General features: G+C 36.8%; 2 protein-coding genes and 1 pseudogene across 3 annotated transcripts in view; all 3 read right to left on the minus strand.

Moving 5' to 3' along the window:
* Nucleotides 1-5,859, minus strand: part of wwtr1 (WW domain containing transcription regulator 1) — a 39,976-nt gene extending 34,117 nt beyond the window's left edge. Inside the window, exon 1 of one of the 2 annotated variants that reach the window (XM_053513248.1) lies at nt 5,140-5,859. In XM_053513248.1, coding sequence (XP_053369223.1) covers nt 5,140-5,567 — 428 coding nt within the window. In that variant the 5' untranslated portion in view covers nt 5,568-5,859. The remainder of the gene's footprint in view (nt 1-5,139) is intronic. The other variant, XM_053513247.1, reaches the window with a different exon arrangement.
* A 2,823-nt stretch (nt 5,860-8,682) lies between these two features.
* commd2 (COMM domain containing 2) lies at nt 8,683-12,854 on the minus strand. Its single transcript, XM_053512648.1, has 5 exons — nt 12,679-12,854; nt 12,075-12,152; nt 11,891-11,973; nt 11,632-11,805; nt 8,683-10,903 (listed from the first exon to the last, which is right to left on the minus strand). Exons 1-5 carry the CDS (start codon nt 12,743-12,745, stop codon nt 10,706-10,708), a joined length of 600 nt encoding a protein of 199 aa, XP_053368623.1. The 5' UTR covers nt 12,746-12,854; the 3' UTR covers nt 8,683-10,705.
* Nucleotides 12,855-14,267: 1,413 nt separating this feature from the next.
* LOC128543221 (uncharacterized) lies at nt 14,268-18,044 on the minus strand (annotated as a pseudogene).
* Between the last annotated feature and the right edge of the window lie 1,755 nt (nt 18,045-19,799).

Here is a 19,799-nt window from a genome sequence, read left to right on the forward strand (position 1 = left end):
GCCTAAAGCTCATAAATAACAGGTTCTTTCTATATATTATACCTCAGGGTGCTAGAGGCCCTGGCTTAGTGATCGTCTGTGTGTGTCCATCAGCTGTTGTGTATGTGTGCAGCAGCTACGGTGTTATTGTCAACTTTGTTAAGCTCAATAAAGCTGTGGTAACTTAACACACTACACAAATGATCCATCATAATCATTAATCAAAAACACTCCATTATGTAAATAAACTATTATATATATTCATCAAAAACTTGAAAAGGTTGAGATGGCATCGCCATTTTTGGGGTCACACCGCCTGAAGATTTTTAAAATATACAAATCACAACCCCATATGGCACTTTAATTTAATTGCACATTTACAATTTACCTCACCAAGTCATGCCAGGTTCCAAGCACCTGATTGTGTTACAAAAGACCATCCTGTCTTGCAGTAGCTCATATCACCAGAGGAGAATGTGGCAAATCTAACCCATCTACTGCTAAACCCAGTTTTACAGTCATCCATGTTATAGACATCAAGTGGTGAAGGAACCTTCAAGTTCTAGAACATGGTACAGTAACACAATTATGCTTCCCAATAACACGTACAAAACTCAGCAGCTTCCATTTTGTCTAAGAAGTGGTCACTTATATAACGTGCTGCTTTCTGTTCAGCCATACAAATATTTTTTTCTGTAACTTTGAATTGGTGAAATATTCACATTTAAAAATCAGAAACGTGTTTGTACAAACTCGATAATAAAGTCATAAAATAAAATAAAAAGCTGAACTTAAAAGAGGTGCCTAAGACTGTGCTGTATGTTTTGATGCTATTTGATGATAGACTAAAACTGAAAGCAAAACCAAAAAAATCTCAGCACACTAAAAGAAAGAACAAAAAAAAGTGTTAACCATTTTTTTTTTAGAGTTATTATATTTTTGTAGTGTTGCATCAATAGCAAAACTTTATTTCGTTTTTGTATACAACTTAAATTGAAAATAAATTTAATAAAGTTCAACTGTAAAAAATAAAGAAGAAATATGCTAATGCTAAGGGCCGGTCCTGTTGTAAGTATTTTTATGCCGACAATAAATACAACATAAAATTAAAAATGGAAAACTTTTCACAGTTTTTATAATGGCTTTTGGAGTTGTTGTACTCACCGGTGTTATTTTTAATCAAGAAGTAGAAAAGAGGGTAATCATTTTTTTTTTCTTTTTTACATGATTTAATGCTGTACTGCTATAATTTAATTCGCTTGTTGAGGCCAGTATCCTACAAACCTCAGAACAGACGAGAAAAATCCAGACTCCCTATTGCTGCCACAGACACATCTGTTATGGCTACTTTGTAGATATAAGCCAAACCAAGGTCCCATTAAAAACTCTCAAAAGCCATACTTTCATTATTTTTCCACCTGCTTTATTGAATTTCTATTGCCTCTATTCAATGTGCATACAGGAACAGTCCAGATGAAAACTAGACAATGGCTTGTACTTCTACCATATTTACTCAGAATTAGGTCAAAGGGAACAGAATTCACCCACAATTTGTAACTAATTTAAACTTAGAGAAAGCCTATAACAAGACACATTAAGTACTGTAGAATTTGCAAATTGTGCAACACAACAGACATAAAAGATAGTATCTTGCATCACTTGTTCCCAAACCTGCTTATCCATTCATTTGCTGTGATGTCAGAGGCCCATCCCTAATCTGCTCAGACGAAATCAACAAAAACAAGTCAATTCAGCTAACAGAAACTAAGCATATCACAAAAACTACTGACATGTATTTTATGAAACAATACTCCTAATTAGAGACTACTTTGACATGAAAAAGTTTGTCAAATTTTTTCTTCTACTTTTGTGGGCAGCTAATAATTCTGGCTCTGATTCACTCACTGAACCAGAAAACCCAGCTGTTGGTGACTGCAGTGATTTAATAAATCACTGCACTGATTTTTTTTTTAACCTGTGCTAGGGAATACCTTTTGTCCTGGATTTCTTATTGCTGTTAGTTTAGTCATCACTGAAAGACGTAAACGTTCTGAACCTAAACAGGTTTGGGGAGGTGTGAGGAAGTATGAATACAAGATGTCACACGTGTAGTGACACATCACTAGAGAAAGACAAAGGTATTTCTTGAAGTTTACAGGGTGGAAAAGACAATGTCATATTGCTCTGTCAGACTCAGACAGCATGCTATATTACAGACAATACTTACTTCCGGAGGATAAAATGGAAAAATGCCATTTTCTGCCTTTTTTTTTTTTTTTTTTACTTATAGCCAATTGTTCATAAAAGGAAATAAGGTCATGAAGAATTGTGACATCATAAACCGTGCATACAGCTGGAAGTAAGAAGTATGACCTAATAGCATAGTCTAATTCTAGCACCATTATTTTAAGCATTAATCAGCTTCTTCAAAACACACAAGGTTGGGAAAGGGGGAGCATTTACTTGAGAGAGTAATTACCCCTGACAGGCAGACTTTTGTCTTCATGACTGCTTAATTGCAGGGCGGAGGGAAGCCCAGGTCTGCAGCTTTGTTGACGGTGGATGTGCCAACTGAATGCGTGGCAAGCACTAACATGTTTATCTGAAAATGCAACAAGTCAGTTTGGAAAGAGGAGGAGAGAAGCAGGAAGATGACCAAGAGGAGGCCATTCCCGCATCTGAGTCAAACTTGCTTCCGAACAAAGCAGGCTTTGGGACATTAGCCAAAGCAAAACACAAAATCCTGTACTGCTTTCATGATAATGCAGATTCATAGAAGAATGTTATTACCACCTGATATTGTCACCTTTACCACACCAATTAGCCACAAGTACACTAAACTCCAGACCTCAGCAGTTTATTTATTTATTTTTTAAGGGTAATGTATCTCCAGTAGTGCAATTATGGAATTTAATGGAAAAAGATCTTGATAAGGGGCACTATACATTATACAGAATATTTGCATTTCAGGACCACCCAGTCATCAGAAGAGGAGCTGAGGAGGACACTCTGCCCATTGATTGATGACCTATCACCTTCTGGAGACATGCACATGCTACAAATCAGCATCTATCATATATCGTAAGGGTTTGTGTGAAACTTCATGTTGTAACCATCTAACTTCAAAAAACCAAACTGCCGAACTGTAATCAGTGGAGTTTATGGATGAATTAACATAGATTATTAAGTGATTCAATACACATTCAGCATTATGATATATTAACTATGACATATTCCAGCAATGTGGACTAAGAATGTAATCCTGGTTGCTACTGAGAAGCATTTCACTGCATATCATACTGTGTATGACTGTGTATGTGACAAATAAAATTTAAATTCAAATTTGAGTTTGAGACTTAATGAGAATCATATATCCAGTTAATCATGAGTCAAGCTTAAATTTAATAGCTGATAATAAAACAAGACATTTAAAGCAAGAGCTCAAACTTTTTATAACCAGGAACCTGTTTAACTAACAGAAAAACTGACCACCCAGTACAATTTTTTTATTAAACATTCAAATAATAGGCTCTGTAAATTTATAAAATGTTTTATACATGATATTTTTTCTTCTTAAATAATATTATTTTAAATTTTCCACTCACAAAACACAAGAGTCAAAAAATTGTAAAGCTCTGTTTGTTGTTTCAGTTATTAAGGTTTGTATGTCATTCGTATGAATAGTCAAGAACTGTAAGAACTTAATAATAAATATAATTTTGGTAATCGTGTATATAATTGTAAAAAAAACTTTTTTTAAATCAAACCCCTGGCTGTGTTTTGCAAATCACTGAGTTATTAGTTAAATCCGAGTGCCCTTATCTTATTCTTTTGTCACCCCGATACAAGTTGTGGGTTTGATATACAGTAGGTGGAGCTTCTCAGTTTACAAATCCTGTCCCAACTGCGAACACCCCACTGAGCTCAACACAGCCCGAATGACTTATCAACTTTCTACCAACTGAGATAACCACCAAGTCCTCAGGGCCTGGGAAGAAAAGATGTGCTGCTTAATCCCGCCTCCTTCATTCCTAAACAGAGCTTGTTCAAAACACTTCTGTACACAGAGTCAGACTTGTGTTTAAGTTTAGTCACATCTCAAGATAGAGAGTCATCCTTATCACATGATCAAGGTGAGTCTTGATAATGGGTTTACTGTGAAAAGTGTAGCCCATGAAACTGAAAAGAAATGATTTCATTCGTCTGTCATACCTACTGATAATGCCAGAATGTTTCCTGAATACTCACCTTGATTCAGGGTCCCTGAACACAAATCTGCAAAACCTCAGGCCAGGGACAAAATGTAAAACGAAACTACTTTGGTGTAAGGTGGTGCTTTCTTGTTAACAACTAACTTGACTTGTAACCCAGCTGCGATCCAACAGTAAAGTTAATGGGTGTGTGAAAATGATAGAAACACAGTTTCCTAAGAAACACAACAGAGCTGTAGCCTATGACCTATATGATCTTTGGGGTGAGTATTTTTAGGACCGTATAGACATTCTTTTAAGGACATGAGATATATGAAGTGGAGTTAGAGAGGCTGTCTATTTGTGTTGTGGATATACATTATATATAAGACACACACACACACACACACACACACACACACACAAACAATAAACTCTAAAATAAAACTCAGTGTGCCAGAACATTTGTAATTGTTTTTTAAAGCAAAAATACAAAAAGAAAAGCTCTGACAAATTTTCTTTTAAATTTGTAACATGTTTAAGACTTTTTGTTCCACTGTCCATTTACTTCAGGTAAATAATTTCAGACTACCTTGCTCATGGTGTAAATATTTATGGTGTGACAAAATAGACATGTTCAAAAGAAATATATATTATTTAGAACCTTTTTGGATTGCATAAAAGAGCATTTTTGTCGGTGCCATGGTACTCATCTAAATAAAATATATAACTCCATTTAATAATTCTTCACTTAGAAGTGACTTCATAATCAAATATCGATGGCAGAAGAAATATCCTGCACTTCTTTTTGGCACCAACATACAGTGATAAAAGAGCCCTAAGTTTTTAGGTATTTAGGTATTAGGTATATCTCAATTCTTTTACAGAGAGGAAATCACTGCGTTTCACTTGCGGCGAAGGCGCGCGCAGCAGGCCGAACATCACGAACTAAATGAACAGTGACACTCACTTGAGAAAGTACTTCTGGCCAGTGGACGTGTACGCCATCTCCCATCCGGGCGGCAGGGGCAGCTCGTCGGTGACATCGAAGGACTGGTGTCGGCTGTGCGCGTGCTGCACGGGGTTCGCGGTGACGGCGGCGGAGGCGGCCGCGAGCGCTCCGGGTCTGAGCTGCAGTGACGCGGGGGAAGAATGAGAGCGCACGTGCTGAGGCGGGAGTCTCGGGGGCTGCTGGCTGCCCGAGTCCGTGCTGGACTGGCGCGAGTGCGACCCGGAGTCGGGCTCCTTGAAGAACGACTCGGGCAGGTGTTTCTTCCTCCAGGAGCTCGGCCGCGGGTTCAACACGGCGTTAAAGAGCGCCTCGAGGTCCGTGTCGGGGTCCTTGGCGACATGGATGACTTGCTGGCCCGGTAGAGGCTGAACTGGGTTGGTGCTCATTTTAGTTCGGTAACTAAACTAATTAACAATGAAATAACGGTTTGCTCTTTACAGAAACAGACTAAAACTTTTACAGCGAGGCCCGTTTCAAATCGTTTAGGCCTCCGATACCAGCTCTTCTTATTATTATTAAAAAAATATTTTAACACAACAACGTTAAGAAAAACATCTCATTGGCTTCGTCCAGTAAAAAAAGTTCGAAGATAACTTTCCTTTGCTTCCCTCGGCCGACCTTCCTAACTCCAGTGCGACTCTCTCCCGGGCGTCCGAAACTTTGTAAACTCAACTTTTCTTCCACAGCGCCTGTGTCAGCACTCCCTCATGAATCTTTAATTAGGCCGCGCCGGCGCCTCATGAATATGAATACAAGAAACTCACGCCCCAAAACATCGTGAACTTTACCAAGTCTGAGCCACAAGTGGGTTATACAGGGTGTCCCAAAAGTTTCCATCCATAAAGCAAAGGAACTCCTTTGTGCTTAGTATCTTCTATTTTATATATTTCCCCTATAAGCTGTACGAATGTCTTTGACAAAAGAAAAAATGTACTGAAATCATCATCATTGCAGCTGTCGTTACAAAGGACTTAACCAGGAAACATGTCATAAACATCACACACAACACTTTCCAAATTTACTATCAAATTCAAAAGATTGTAGGTGCTGCAGATCAACAGAGAAGTGGATACCCTTACACACACACACAGCTGACATAGGCCTTTGCGGTCCTTGTGTGGGAACCTGTAAATGTTTGTTACAAATACAAAAAAACTTTTGTTCTTTGACACTTTTTGTTTTTATATATTTTTATTTTGCTGTGGCAAACTAAAAAAAGGTCATGATCATTTAATGCACAAATGAATTAATTATGGAAAAAATGTTACTTCAAATATATAATTAAAATATAGTCATTAACCTTACCTCATAGTCTCACAAGATTCTTACTTACACTAGTTACTAGGTTATAATATACATATTTAAGAAATAATTATACAGTACTAGTGTGTAAAACAAACACAACTTGCCATATCACAAATAGTTTATTATAATTTAACACCATTGTTCTATAAGTGAGAATAACTGGGGTGTTTGTTTTTGTTCTCAAAGAGTGGTGGAGATTACTATTAATGGTATTATAGTTATTATATATTTAATTATATAATTAACTATATTAATATAATTATATTTATTTCTTATTCATAGTCCTTTATTTTAAGGTCACGAGCAGTTGTCTAAGAATTTCACTGCATATTGTACTGTTTGAATTTTAATTTTAAGTAACTACACTTGGTTGGAGAATCTCACAAGAAAATTCAAAAAAATCTTTAAAAAAATTTCTTTGATTTTTGTGAAGCTGCCTTGAGACAATGACAATTGTTAAAAGCGCTATATAAATAATATTGAATTGAATTGAAAAAAATTATTCCTTAAATTTGAAAAAAAAAATGCAGTATGGTTTTAGAATGTAAAATATAAATCCAAACGTTTGACTGGTATTATGTACCACAGTACACAGACGGGCACTAATATGGAGTTGGCCTTTTCCATGTGGCTATTACAGCCACTACTGTTAGGGAAAAGCTTCATACAAGATTTACAGGACAAAAATGCAGTTGTGAGGTCAGGGAATGATGCCTAGCTTGAAATTTACAATTCATACAATTTCGATTTATCCTAAAGGTCTTAAACAGGGTTGAGGTCCAAAGCACTCAAGTTCCTCCTAAACAAACTTGTCAAACCATGTCCTTTTGAACCTTGTTTTATGCTAAAACAGGAAGAGGGTCCTCCCTGAAATATTGCTACAAATTAATCCTAGCATGCCGTAGCATTAAACCCTTATTGGAAGGGGCCCAAATCCTGATAAACACTACATACCATTATCTCTCCTCCACCAAAGATTACTGTTGAACTACACATTTCTGTAGTGATAGTTTTTCTGATGTCCACCAAACCCAGATTCGCCACCAGACTGCCACAAAGGGAATTCAGTGATTTATCACTTCAGAGAACGTTTTCACTGTTTCACTCCAGCTGAAGCTTGGCATTGTGTATATTATTCTTATGTATGCTTATACATGGAAACCCATTTCAAGAAGCTCCTGACACTCAGTCCTTATGTTGATTTTGCTTCCAGGTGCACTTTATAGAACTCTGTACTGATTGGTGATTTTATATGCCAATCTTTAGCACTTGCACATTGGTGATTTTATATGCCAATCTTTAGCACTTGCTCCTAAATGCTCTTTTGCAATAAAAGCAAGGCACAAATTGACTTGTGATTTGTGGCAAATGTGGCATATGACAGTGTCACACTGAAAGTCACTAACCTCTTCGGTATAACCTATTCTACATCCAGTGTTTGTCGATAGAATGTGTTGGCGTTTGGCTTCATGCAACTGTTAGCAATGGGTTTGGATGATATATATATATATGAACCTAAAAATTGTCTACATAATTTTAGCGGTATAGAGTATTTGCCTAATAGGGGGCCCTATATAGTGGCTCAGGAGGATGAGGCTCTCAATGCCAAAATACTACTGTTGTGCCCATGGGCAAGGCCCTTAACCCTATGTCCATAAAAAATACCTAGCCTTTGGGGATGCAGGGCATCCTGAGCACTCAGTCAAGCCTGGATCAATCAGTTGGTTGTGGCAGGAAGGGCATCTGGTGTAAAACCAGTGCCAATAACTTGCAGATTGAATGATCCAATGTGGCAAACCCCAACAAAGAGAAAAAGCGTAATTGAATTATACATGCATACAACAATCTTTTCCATTGTGTTCGTAAGCTATAATAAAACTCAATGCAGCATAAGTGTCTTGCTACAATCGGTGTCTTACTTACGAAACCTGCTCTGTAAAAACCATACACTTTCAGCCTGCATATGGTTTAGTGTTTAATACAACGCTCCAATAAGCCTGTACAATTTGTGTGTATCTAATGTCAAACTCAGTTTAGGTAATGGATCACATTACATGAAGTCCAATCGACCTCCAGTAGGCCAGACAAAAAAAAAAAAAAAAAAAAAAAACAGTTTAGAGAGTAATAACCTGCCACTTAAATGCCAATAAATTAGTGCATTTATCTAAAAAAGTAAATTTTGGATGCACAGATAGATTTAACAAACACAAAGCATTTTATTACCAAGAAAATGCATCTTTTTAAGTATTTATTATTTAAGTATTTACCATACAGTTCTATGCAAAGGTATTTTCCGCTTGTACTTTTCCAAAATTTTTAATGTTACAACTCTGGAGGAAACTAGATTTAATTGGGATTCTATGTTTTTTACAAATAGTAAAAAAAAATCACTTATTATTAGGACTTGTCAGTGGCTCAGTTTACATGCTTCGGTTTATTACTCTATTTTGCTCCCTAGTGGAATAACAGAGATTAGCTCAAACCCTCCAAGTTAATTACAGTTTATAAGATTTTTTTTTTTTTTTTCAAATTAAAATACAGACTGTAAATTCATTAGAACCTTGATCAGGCCAATCACAGCACATGACCAGCCTTTTTCAGGAACTTTAACATTTAATTTTACTCACTCAGCTTCCTATACTGCTTGTACTGTACAGGGTTACAGGAGGCCAAGAGCCTATCCTCATACTCGGGGGACAGGCAATCTGCTCACAGGCCACAAGCACACACACTTCGAGTAATTGGGAAATAGCAGTTAGTCTAGCCTGCATGTCTTTGCACTGTCTAAGAAACCGGTCTACCTGGAGGAAACCCACCAAGCACAGGAAGGATATGCAAACTCCACGCACGCAGACCTGAGTTGGGAATTGAACCCTCAACCCTGGAAGTGTGAGGCCATAGTGATGAACACTATGCCACACCACACCACACCATAAAAAGAACACTGCTCCACGGCAACCCGAGCTCAATACTAAAGCAGCTGTGAGACAGCAACACAACCTGTACCACTATGTTACCTTATTGTATGATGATAATGAAAACTAAATTAATAAGACTACATTAAAATAAACACTCATCATATTAATTAGGTTGAAATAGAAAATTTGTAATTGGCAATAACCAAAATTAGTGATTGGAAACACCCAGTAAAACCCAAAGTGTGTCATCCATTTGTGTAAACATCAATCAAGTGTCCAAATTATGCCAAAAAATAATATGGGGCAAATCACAAATAAAGGGGAAAAACAGCTAAGTATCCCTTAAATGGCCACTAACCGACTCTGGAATTAACACCTGTGTAGTTTTAATCCTTTTTACACACCACTTAACCCTGAGTACTAAACAACTCGAGTGCAATTGTCTACAGGTTGGTACGGGCATTTATAAGGCAATGAACCTTGCTGAGAATTTGGCACTGGGAACGGTTTTGTATCCTCTTACATACCTTTGCGTTTTGTTCTTTTGTTCCAGTGGAAGCGATAGGTGTAAAACTGCTGAGAAATGGGCACGTTCAAGCTGATAACCTTTCTACCGCTTTTCTATCCTGTGTAAGATTAGTGAATGATTAGTAAATTAATCATTATCCCACTCCCAAGGAACATTTTCTAATGATCTAACCAGGAGATAAAATGTGACCTGAATTTTTCTCCCTTTACAAATGAAAGCTTGAGCTTTCTCACAATTCATAGGATTTAACATGAGGACAAGATGCTACAAGGATGTATTAATGAATTTATAAAACAGTCAATAACAGCAAAGCAAGTTGCTTAGAGTTGCTAGAGTTTAGATTTACACCATATTTTTTGTTTAACATTATTAAAAGTGAAAATGAATATTAATTTCACTCTTCTTCCTTACTACATGGAATGGTCCCAAAATATGCATTTTACCATATGTTAAAAAAAATACTGGCAAAATGTTATAACTGCAGAACATAAATTGTCAAAACACATAACGCATAAACACTCCGGGTTTTAACATCATTCATATCTTTCTTAAGTGTGTGTTATAGATTTAGGTCATGACACTGAGGAACTTCACTTAAGCCATAGCTGTATCCAACAGCTCACTCAGTACATTCATGTGTTTGGTCCTTAAGGTAAATTTTCCTGTTTTTCCTGTCACAACATACCAGTTCATTAACTAAGAGTTCAAACAGCTCCTGAGCACTGTGTTAGGTGACCTGGCACACCACCTAGTGTCCACTTTTTGTACAATCCTATTTGATGTTGCGGAGGATTCGGCGACAGTGGTTGCTCTTGACCTCAGTGAGCGCCTGCTCTAGCTCCTGGATAAGATGCAGCAGCGTGGCAGGGTCTGTCTGCAGAACACTGGCACTCCGTGTCTCTCCATTCTCCATATGTAGCTTCAAGGTAATTGTAGGTTTTACCTGCTGTCTCAAAGCCCTGCTGGCCAGCTGCAAAAACAGGAAATCACAATGTCTATTTAAAAATTTGTGAGATGAAATAGACTGTGTATCATAATTAATTGTTATATCCTCGAGAGGTGAGAGAACATCAAAAAAGCAATGATAAATGTTTTGGGATGGACTACACAGCTGAGAGCAAAAGTTTACACACCCCTTTTTACATTTCGGATGCAGAAAATAGATCATGCAATTTTACTTGATTAAAACCTATTTGCTTATTTATTTAAATTTGTATTGAATAGCAACAATTTTAAAATCCAACATGACATCCAAAAGAACAAAAAATATTTTTTTTAATCTGTCTGGTATCACTAGATGCAAAAGTATGCACATTCATGACATTACTCACTCATTCCCTCATTCTCTATAGTGCGTATACTGTACAGGGACCTTTGATGACTGGAGCCAGATTCCAGATGACTTGGGGCACTAGGCGTGTTAACCCTGGACAGTGTGTCAGTCAATCGCAGGGCAGAACCACACACTCACCCACAGATTATGGATAATTTGGGATCACCAATCAGACTAATCTGCTTGTCTTTGGACTGTGGGAGGAAACCCAAAAAGGAGAGGGAGAACATGCAAACTCCAGACACGGACCCAAAGCTGAGACTCAACCCTAGAGGTGTGAGAACAAATTGCTAACCACTAAGACACCTTATTACTTTATTCAATCTTGTGTGAATAGACACCACAGAGATATACCCAATGCCTACCTGCACATCAAGCCGCCACTCAAGGTTGTGATAACAGGGCAGAGATGGAGCAATTTCACTCAGAATCTGCCGAATCTCCTTCCTGTTTTCCAAATACAACTGCAGCAGGAGTTTATTGAGCTCCTCAGAAAAACCCAGTACCAGCACTGAATCCTGAAAGTCTACTTCAGAAATCTGCAAAGGATTACACAGCAGCAGCTTTACATACTGTGTATACTTCTAGCACAGAGCATTTATACAAATTTACAAAATCCCGCACCATAAGTTTTGAACTTTCAGTAAGAATAAACATCAGCCCCTCCACACCATGCTGCACAGTCTCTGCTGGGACACTCAGTTTTCCTAGAAGACAAGTCATGAAACATGGAAAAGAGTTAAAAACAATATGGTCAAGCACAACATGATCATGTAATGTTTCTGCCCCTGAGAATAACCTGACTTACTTGCTGCTCCTTCATAGATCTTAGGGTTTGAGCCTTTCTTTAGGAACTCCACAGCAATTCTGCCAAACTCTCCAACAACTAAAACACAATTTAACATTCTAAATGAAATGATTACATTCAATCACATAGCACGCTAACATTTTTTAAATAAAAAAATAAAAAATAAACCAATACACAATATCAGTAACATGCAGTATTATACATTTTTGACTAAAGGGGTATTTAGCATTGCAAATAATTTTCATTTTCAATCCATGTTGTTGTTGTTGTTAATATTATTATTATTGTTGTTAATGTTTCACTGGTAACCAACAATAACAAAGATCAAATATAACTATTTAAGATTATTTTAAACTTACTTGACTGGTCAATGAAATTGATTTTGTTTATTTAATATGTCATATATATGCAGTATAATTTTACTCTACTTGAATCTCACAGCAATATATTAAATAAATAAAATTTAAAACCGTGCAATTAATATTGTAATAACATTCCCAACTCCATGAATCTGTAGTACAGACTACGGAACTTGCACCACAACCTGATAGGTGGTCTAAAAGCAATAACAACAAAAAAAAAGCTAAAAGCTAACGTTACTTACCTGCTGGGTCCACGTCGGATAAAAACCCCAGGTGCTCCTTATGCTCGTCTGATAACACTAACAACATAATGTCTGTCTTTGTGATATCTAAAACAAAACATAAAATTATTTCTAATAAATGCAGACAGATATTCTGGCTGCCACTGGTTGCTGTTAAAAAGTCACATGATCTGGTGCTGGTGCGCCGCAGCATAATCCGACTACAAACAAATGGCGATGATAAAGGTTCCGGTATCTGAGCGGTTGGACACGAGTTGAGAATTATTTTTTTTACACTCTAGAACAACACTGAATTTTTATTTTTATTTTAATAACACATATGGAATTAAGTGATTAAGTAACAACAACAGTCAGTTGTTATTTTAAGACATGAAGGTCAGCTGTTCTGGAATAGTTCTTGCAAAAACAGTATTGTCAAGTGCATTTGCAAAACCCATCAAGCACCATAATGCAACTGACTCTCATAAAGACCTTCTTAGGAACACGAGACCAAAACCTACCTCTGCTGTAGAGGAGAAGTTCATTTAAAGTTACCAGTCTAAAAAAATCATCAGTTTACAGCACCTCAGATTAGAGAGAATAAGGTATGAAATTATTTCTGACAATACTTTTGAGGGAAAAAAAATCTAAAATGAGACCATTTGTATCGTAGTAGTTAGCATTGTGGCAATGCACGTCTATACTCTTTGGATCATTGTGCATGGAGTCCTGGGATAGCCCTTCATGAATCTGCTCAGAGCAAAAGGTATAGAGATTGATTGAGTAACAGAGAGTAATGTGACAATTTACCAAACTGAGATTTTTGATGGGCAGAATAACAGAACACAATTATAAAAATAAAAACTACCTTTGTTTATCTATATACTCCGCTGTTAAACTAATGTGCTTATCCCAGGGTTGGATATTGTCACAATATAAAGTTTTCTCAGTACACCAGAGCCATTGGACCGACTGCTTCACGTGGGCAAATTGGAGTGAGGTCATTACTGTTCGGCAATAACTCCCAGACAAATTCCTGTAATGTGCAACTGGTGTTGTGAATGACTGTGTGTAAAGTTTCCACAGACAGATGTATCCCTGCTGCACGTTGGCAACAGGTTATCTGTCGATTTTTAAGTATCCATTTGCTAAATATTCACAGGAATGACTGCAGTAAGCTCTGAGACACCTTTGCTTGGATCGGGGGATTCGTGGACTTACAGTCTTCTTACAAATGTTTGCACCATTCAAATGTATGTACAGTGCCTGAAATCTTTTTTTAGTCACAAGAAATTTCATTACAAGTCCCAGTTTGACATACAGTAGACATCTAATAATGGACAAGTCAGTAATTTTACATTATGGACAAAAATTATGGAATTTTTAAGAAAATAATAGCAGAAAATGGCGAAAAATCTCCAACATTTCTTGTCCAGTCACGAACAAAGTAGCTGAAAAGATGATAAAAATAGGACTACCAAACCGATAGAGCAGTGGCAGTCGGTCAGAAGCTACCAAACTTTATGGTGTTCTGGGCTTTCAATTTTCAGAACCAGGAAACTGTGCAGCGATAGAATATGAATAGTGAAGCCGTACATTCGATTCGCTCTTTAAATTTGTCCAAAAAGGCATGTAAAGGACTCCAATGAGTAATGTTTTCTGATTCAGGATTACTGTGAGGAAAGAGAGGTCTGGCAGCAGTATCTTGAAATGTGTCAGGCAAGGGAACTCGCCTGCCCCATTCCTAGTTTGTGATCAGTATTTTCAGCCACCAGGATTTCCTTTGGCTTCTTCCTGCCATATCCGTCATTCCCCTTGGTCTTTTTCCCTTGTCCTTTTGTTTGGGGCAAGAGGAAGCAGGTGCAGTAGTTGCTCTGATGCCTTCTGGGATGATAGGACAGCAGGGTGATGACTTGGACAGGATGAGTCTGTGAACTGTGATGTCAGAGCCTAAAACCCACAGGATGACTTGTTGACCCACGTGCATCCTTTGAACACAGTCCCCGTGGGCACTGAAGGCACTGGACAAGGAAAAGCTATCAAATAAATTGAAAAGAAATGTGTCCCCCACTGAACAAAGCTCTATTTGCTGGGACAGATGTCATGCAACAAGAAAGGTGACCATAGAGTACACTTTGAACTTAAAATAAGATTTTATTGATTATATTTACAGTATATTTAGCAAGCTGAAGCATGTTTACATTGCTGTGATAGAGACAGAGTAGGTTTAATAGGTTTCTCATGAGGAACATATTTAGAATGAGAACTTGGCCAGCCTCTAGAGCAACATATACAAACAGGACTTAGGGTGGTTTAGTAGCGCCACACATGGGAAGTGTGAACACCCACAGTCTTGTGAGTTTGCATTTCTATATCTAGAGCCAACTGGCTATTTCAATGTATCCATTAGCAGCGGCAATATAAACACTACACAGAAACTGTATTAGATTCAGATCTTACTCAGATCTTACAACTCGTTCATCCTCAGAGAATTGACATTGGACTTTATAATTGTGTCCTTTCAAAAAGTCTCTCACGAACCCAATACCCAATCGAATCATCCAGACAAAGGTTATCTTCCACTACAGAAAGATTTATATATAAAACAACTGTTAAAAAAATATTACCGCATTATATTATAACAAACCAAACAGATAAATTCCTTACCATCTTTAACAGCAGTGTGAGATCAGATTACAGACATAAAGTTCAGTCCCACTTTGGTGAAGAATGTGGAAGCACTGACTGGCTGGCCAAGTAGCAAAGACACCAGGGACCTAAGTTTGGAGACAGAGGAAGTCTGTATACATATGGTTCCCATGATAGGCAGGGTCTTCTTCATCACAGCACTGAACACATGGAGCACAGCCTTGCTGACCTCCTGCAATGCGGGATACTTTGCATCAAACTTCTCAACTTCTGTTTCTTAGAAATAGAGAAGTGCTTAAGCCTAAATGAGCTAGGATCACTTTTTGCCTTCTACATCTTAATGGATAAGATGATATGGAGAGGTGCTTGGATCAGCTCTCTTTTTCTGAGACATCTGATACATAATATGGGACCAGATGTAGCACTGCTTAAGTACTTTTATCGAAATAGATTCATTCAAGGACATCTTGCCACCATGTGGCAGTAGTCAGGAACAACAACAAAAGGTTTTGGAAAATACTATACATACATCTGTGCACCGCGCTTTGTCTATGCTTAACAACCATTGAGGAAATAAAAGGACAACTTTTCTATATGGTTACAATTGGTCTTAAAACCTGTCTTAAAATTTTAACTTGTATGTCTTTGTCTCAGTTTTTAGAAATGACTGTAAGAAATTCATTTTAATATTAAATGATACGAGAAATTAACAAACTAATTTCCAACAGGGACTTTAAGGACTGCGGTCAGCTATTCTGAAATAGTTCTTGCAAGAAAAGTATTGTCAAGTGATTTTTTTGGAAACTCATTAAACACCATGATGAAGCCGACTCTCATGAAGACCAGACCAGGAAAGCTAGACCAAAACCTACTTCTGCTGCAAAAGAAAAGTTGATTTAGAGGTACCAGTCTAAAAAATCACCAATTAGCAGCACCTTAGAGCCATTATAAAGGCTTTACAGAGCATAAGTAGCAGACACATCTCTAGAAAAGACAGGAGGCAGAGTTGGAGGTAGCAGAGCTGAAGATGTTGAGGTTCTCTTTGGGAGTGACAAGGATGGATAGGATTAAGAATGAGTTTATCAGAGGGACAACCCACGTTAGATGTTTTGGAGATAAAGTCAGAGATGCCAGATTGAGGTGGTTTAGGCATGTTCGGTAGAAGGATGCTGAGGTTGGAACGCCAGGCAGGAGGTCTAGAGGAAGACCAAAGAGGAGATTTATGGATGCAGTGAGAGAGGACATAAAGTTAGTTGGTGTGAGAGAAGAGGATGCAGAGGATAGGGTTAGATGGAGGCAGATGATTCACTGTGGCGACCCCTGAAAGGGAACAGCCGAAAGACAAAGAAGAAGTAGCAGACACATCTCAATATCAGTATTTTTCACATTTTATCACATGGATATTTTTCATGCCTTCAGTATTGTTTTAAATGGTAAAAGAATTAGGAAAGATCATGGAATTTGAACTTTTGACTTTTGGTAGTGTATGTTTAAAAAAATTACTTCCATGCAATCTAATTGGATTACACTAATTTTTCAATTATTAACATATAGATAAATATTTAACATAGCTACAAGTCTTGATATTGTTTTGGATATGTTTGTTATAGTCTTTGCCTTCAAATGAGATGGTGGTAACAACAGTATTACAGTAGAAGTTCGACTACCACAATGCACAAAATCTGCAATTACTTCTAAAAAACTTATTGAGCTCAGGCAAATTAATATTACAAGTTTGATTAAATGTGGAGCTTCCTCTTTACTTTTATTCAGTTTTTCTTGTTCTTTCTCACTAAAATGAACAAAATTATCTATTTTGGTCTAGCTAAGTGATTCATCCATACTTGGCCACAAATTGTATTTATTTCTATCTATCTATTCATCTATTTTCTTCTATATTACACTTATCTAAGACTCCCTAAAAAAGGTGGGTTCAGAATTTTACCATCTGGATGAAGATATCGATGCAAGCCTATTATTTCACAAGGGAATATGAGCATAATTTCAGTATAAAGGACGTCACTCAACCCCACCCTGTGGAGAATTCTCCTGCTAGGTCAAATTGGAGACAATGATTTTGTGGACACATATTTATTTTTGATCTTAGAAAGGTTTTGAAATCCAGTCTTACCAAAGAGTGTTATATAATGTTAATTTTTGATATATTGATTGACATGTTAATATATTAATATGTAATTTGTCAATATATTTAATTGATATGAGCTTTTATTTAATATATTTAATAATTTATGTAGTAAATTAGCTACACAGCCAAAGTCTATTTTTATGTAACCTTTGTTTAAACAAGTTTGATATCACACTGGTCGTTAGAATAGACATTTGTCATTTTAGACGATGTGTGGATGAGTGAGTGAGTGAGTGAGTGATTGACTGATACATATCATTCAAATTGCAGATGTTGGTAGAGTAACTCTTCCTCTATACAAAGGTACATCTTAACACCATCTTCCATCCCACCATCCCACAATGTGCAGGGATTTTGATTGTGAGGTCAGTATACTATTGATTATAGTGAAAACCAGAACTGCTAACCCTCATTCAAAATAATGCTTAAGTTTAAAATATGTACTTAAGCTAATTTTTGATTTACTTCAGTTTTCCACAATTATAACAACAACATTCACACAAACTATATAGCCACCACAATTATTAGAACAGCCACCATCAGTGATGTCAAATGACACACGAGACCCTTCATTCTCACTGAAGATTCTCATTGTGAATTGTGAAGCCCCCCTGGCTGCCCCACTGAGGATTGTGTGGAAGCAAGTAATGATGTCATACTGTAGATTGTCTGACTTGTAAGGTCTTGAAAAAATTCAAAGCTTTTGAATGCATGAAGGTCACTTTTTCCTTCTACTGTATTTTAAAATGGATGCAGCAACTTGCATATGAACTATTGTAATGTCATTATTAATGTTACAGCTGAATGCTTTACAGTTACCAGATTTTAAACAACTGGACAATTTTAAAAGGTTCTTTGCTAGTGAATATGTGTTCTTATAGTTGTAGTTGAAGGTCACTGGCTTCTACACTGTTCATTGTTTAAAAATGAGCACTTAAACTACTTTATGCTGTTTTACATTAGTTACATAATTCTGTGTAGATAGTCTCATGTTTTGTGTTGCATTGGGGTCTTTGAAGAACAATGTTTCTATATGATGTTTGTTTATAAAATATCAGATCAATCATTTACTATAGACCCAAGCAAACCTGTATAGAATAGATGAAAATGTTTATATACTTTTATTATTTTAAATAGCATTTTAATAATAACATTTTAAATATATATTTTTTTAAGTTTTGCTCCACAACCTGAATCATTTATTAATGTGAGCAGGGTGTAGGTGGGGGATGGCGGCATTGTGAGTTACAAAGGTTTACTGACATTTAAAGATTTAGAGGGGTCAGGCTAATTTACACATGACCTTTCTAGATTTCCTTTCTAAAGATTTAGAAAGGAAATCTTTACTAATCTTTACGGACTATTGCATTTTTTTAAACTGATTTAACTAAAAATTTAATTTTTTTGAGAAACTCTCCTACGGTATTTATTAACAGTCATTTAGTATGAATTACAGTACAAATTATTAAGCTTTTGCCTTTACTCATCTTAACTAATAAGCATATATAAATATTTTAAAAAATGAATGTATGTGTGACACTGTTAGATTTACTGAACCTATAAATACATTTTATTGTGTATAGATGGTCTTTTGGTTCACTTTGAATCAAATACACACATATGTTTAGCTCACTATCAGAGAGAGAGAGAGAGAGAGAGAGAGTATAACAACCACAAAAACTTTTTATCTTCTAAATGTGGAGAGTTATTTGACAGCAGGAGATACAAAATGGACCAAGCTCCAGAGTTGATTGCCTCTGTCTGTCCTTGGGTAATATGGATCCCGAATTTGAATTTGAATCATACACATTAAATTAGCAACTAACATTAAGTGGTAAATTCCTATCACTAAAGTTAGCAACATGAATACAGTTTTTTAATGATGAATAAAGCATGAGATGTGTGTGTACATGCGTTTGATCTAATTTTTGCCATTTTGGTCCATCTGGCATGATGGGTATTTCCTACCCTGGAGATCTACCTGTTGTTTCAGTGGCAGTTACTTAAGGGGTCAAGTTGCCAGCTGTCATACAATCACTGTGGGCAATGTGACAACGTCAGTCAGCCAAACCTGCATGTCTTTGGACTGTGACAGGAAACTAAACTACCTGAAGGAAACCCACCAAGCACATTAACCTGAGGTGAGAATCGAACCCTTAGCCCTGAAGGTGCAGGACCACAGTGCTAACTGCTATGCCACCATGCCACCTTTTGACCTAATATATAAGTTTGCATTGAATGTTAGAAATTCAGTGGATTTTAATTGGTTTTATAATTTGGAAGTGAATTTTTTAAAATTATTATTGCTCTTATATAAAATATATATTTGCTTTGCTTCCATATTCAG

Source organism: Clarias gariepinus, chromosome 15, assembly GCF_024256425.1.
Source record: "Clarias gariepinus isolate MV-2021 ecotype Netherlands chromosome 15, CGAR_prim_01v2, whole genome shotgun sequence".
Taxonomy (NCBI): Eukaryota; Metazoa; Chordata; class Actinopteri; order Siluriformes; family Clariidae; genus Clarias; species Clarias gariepinus.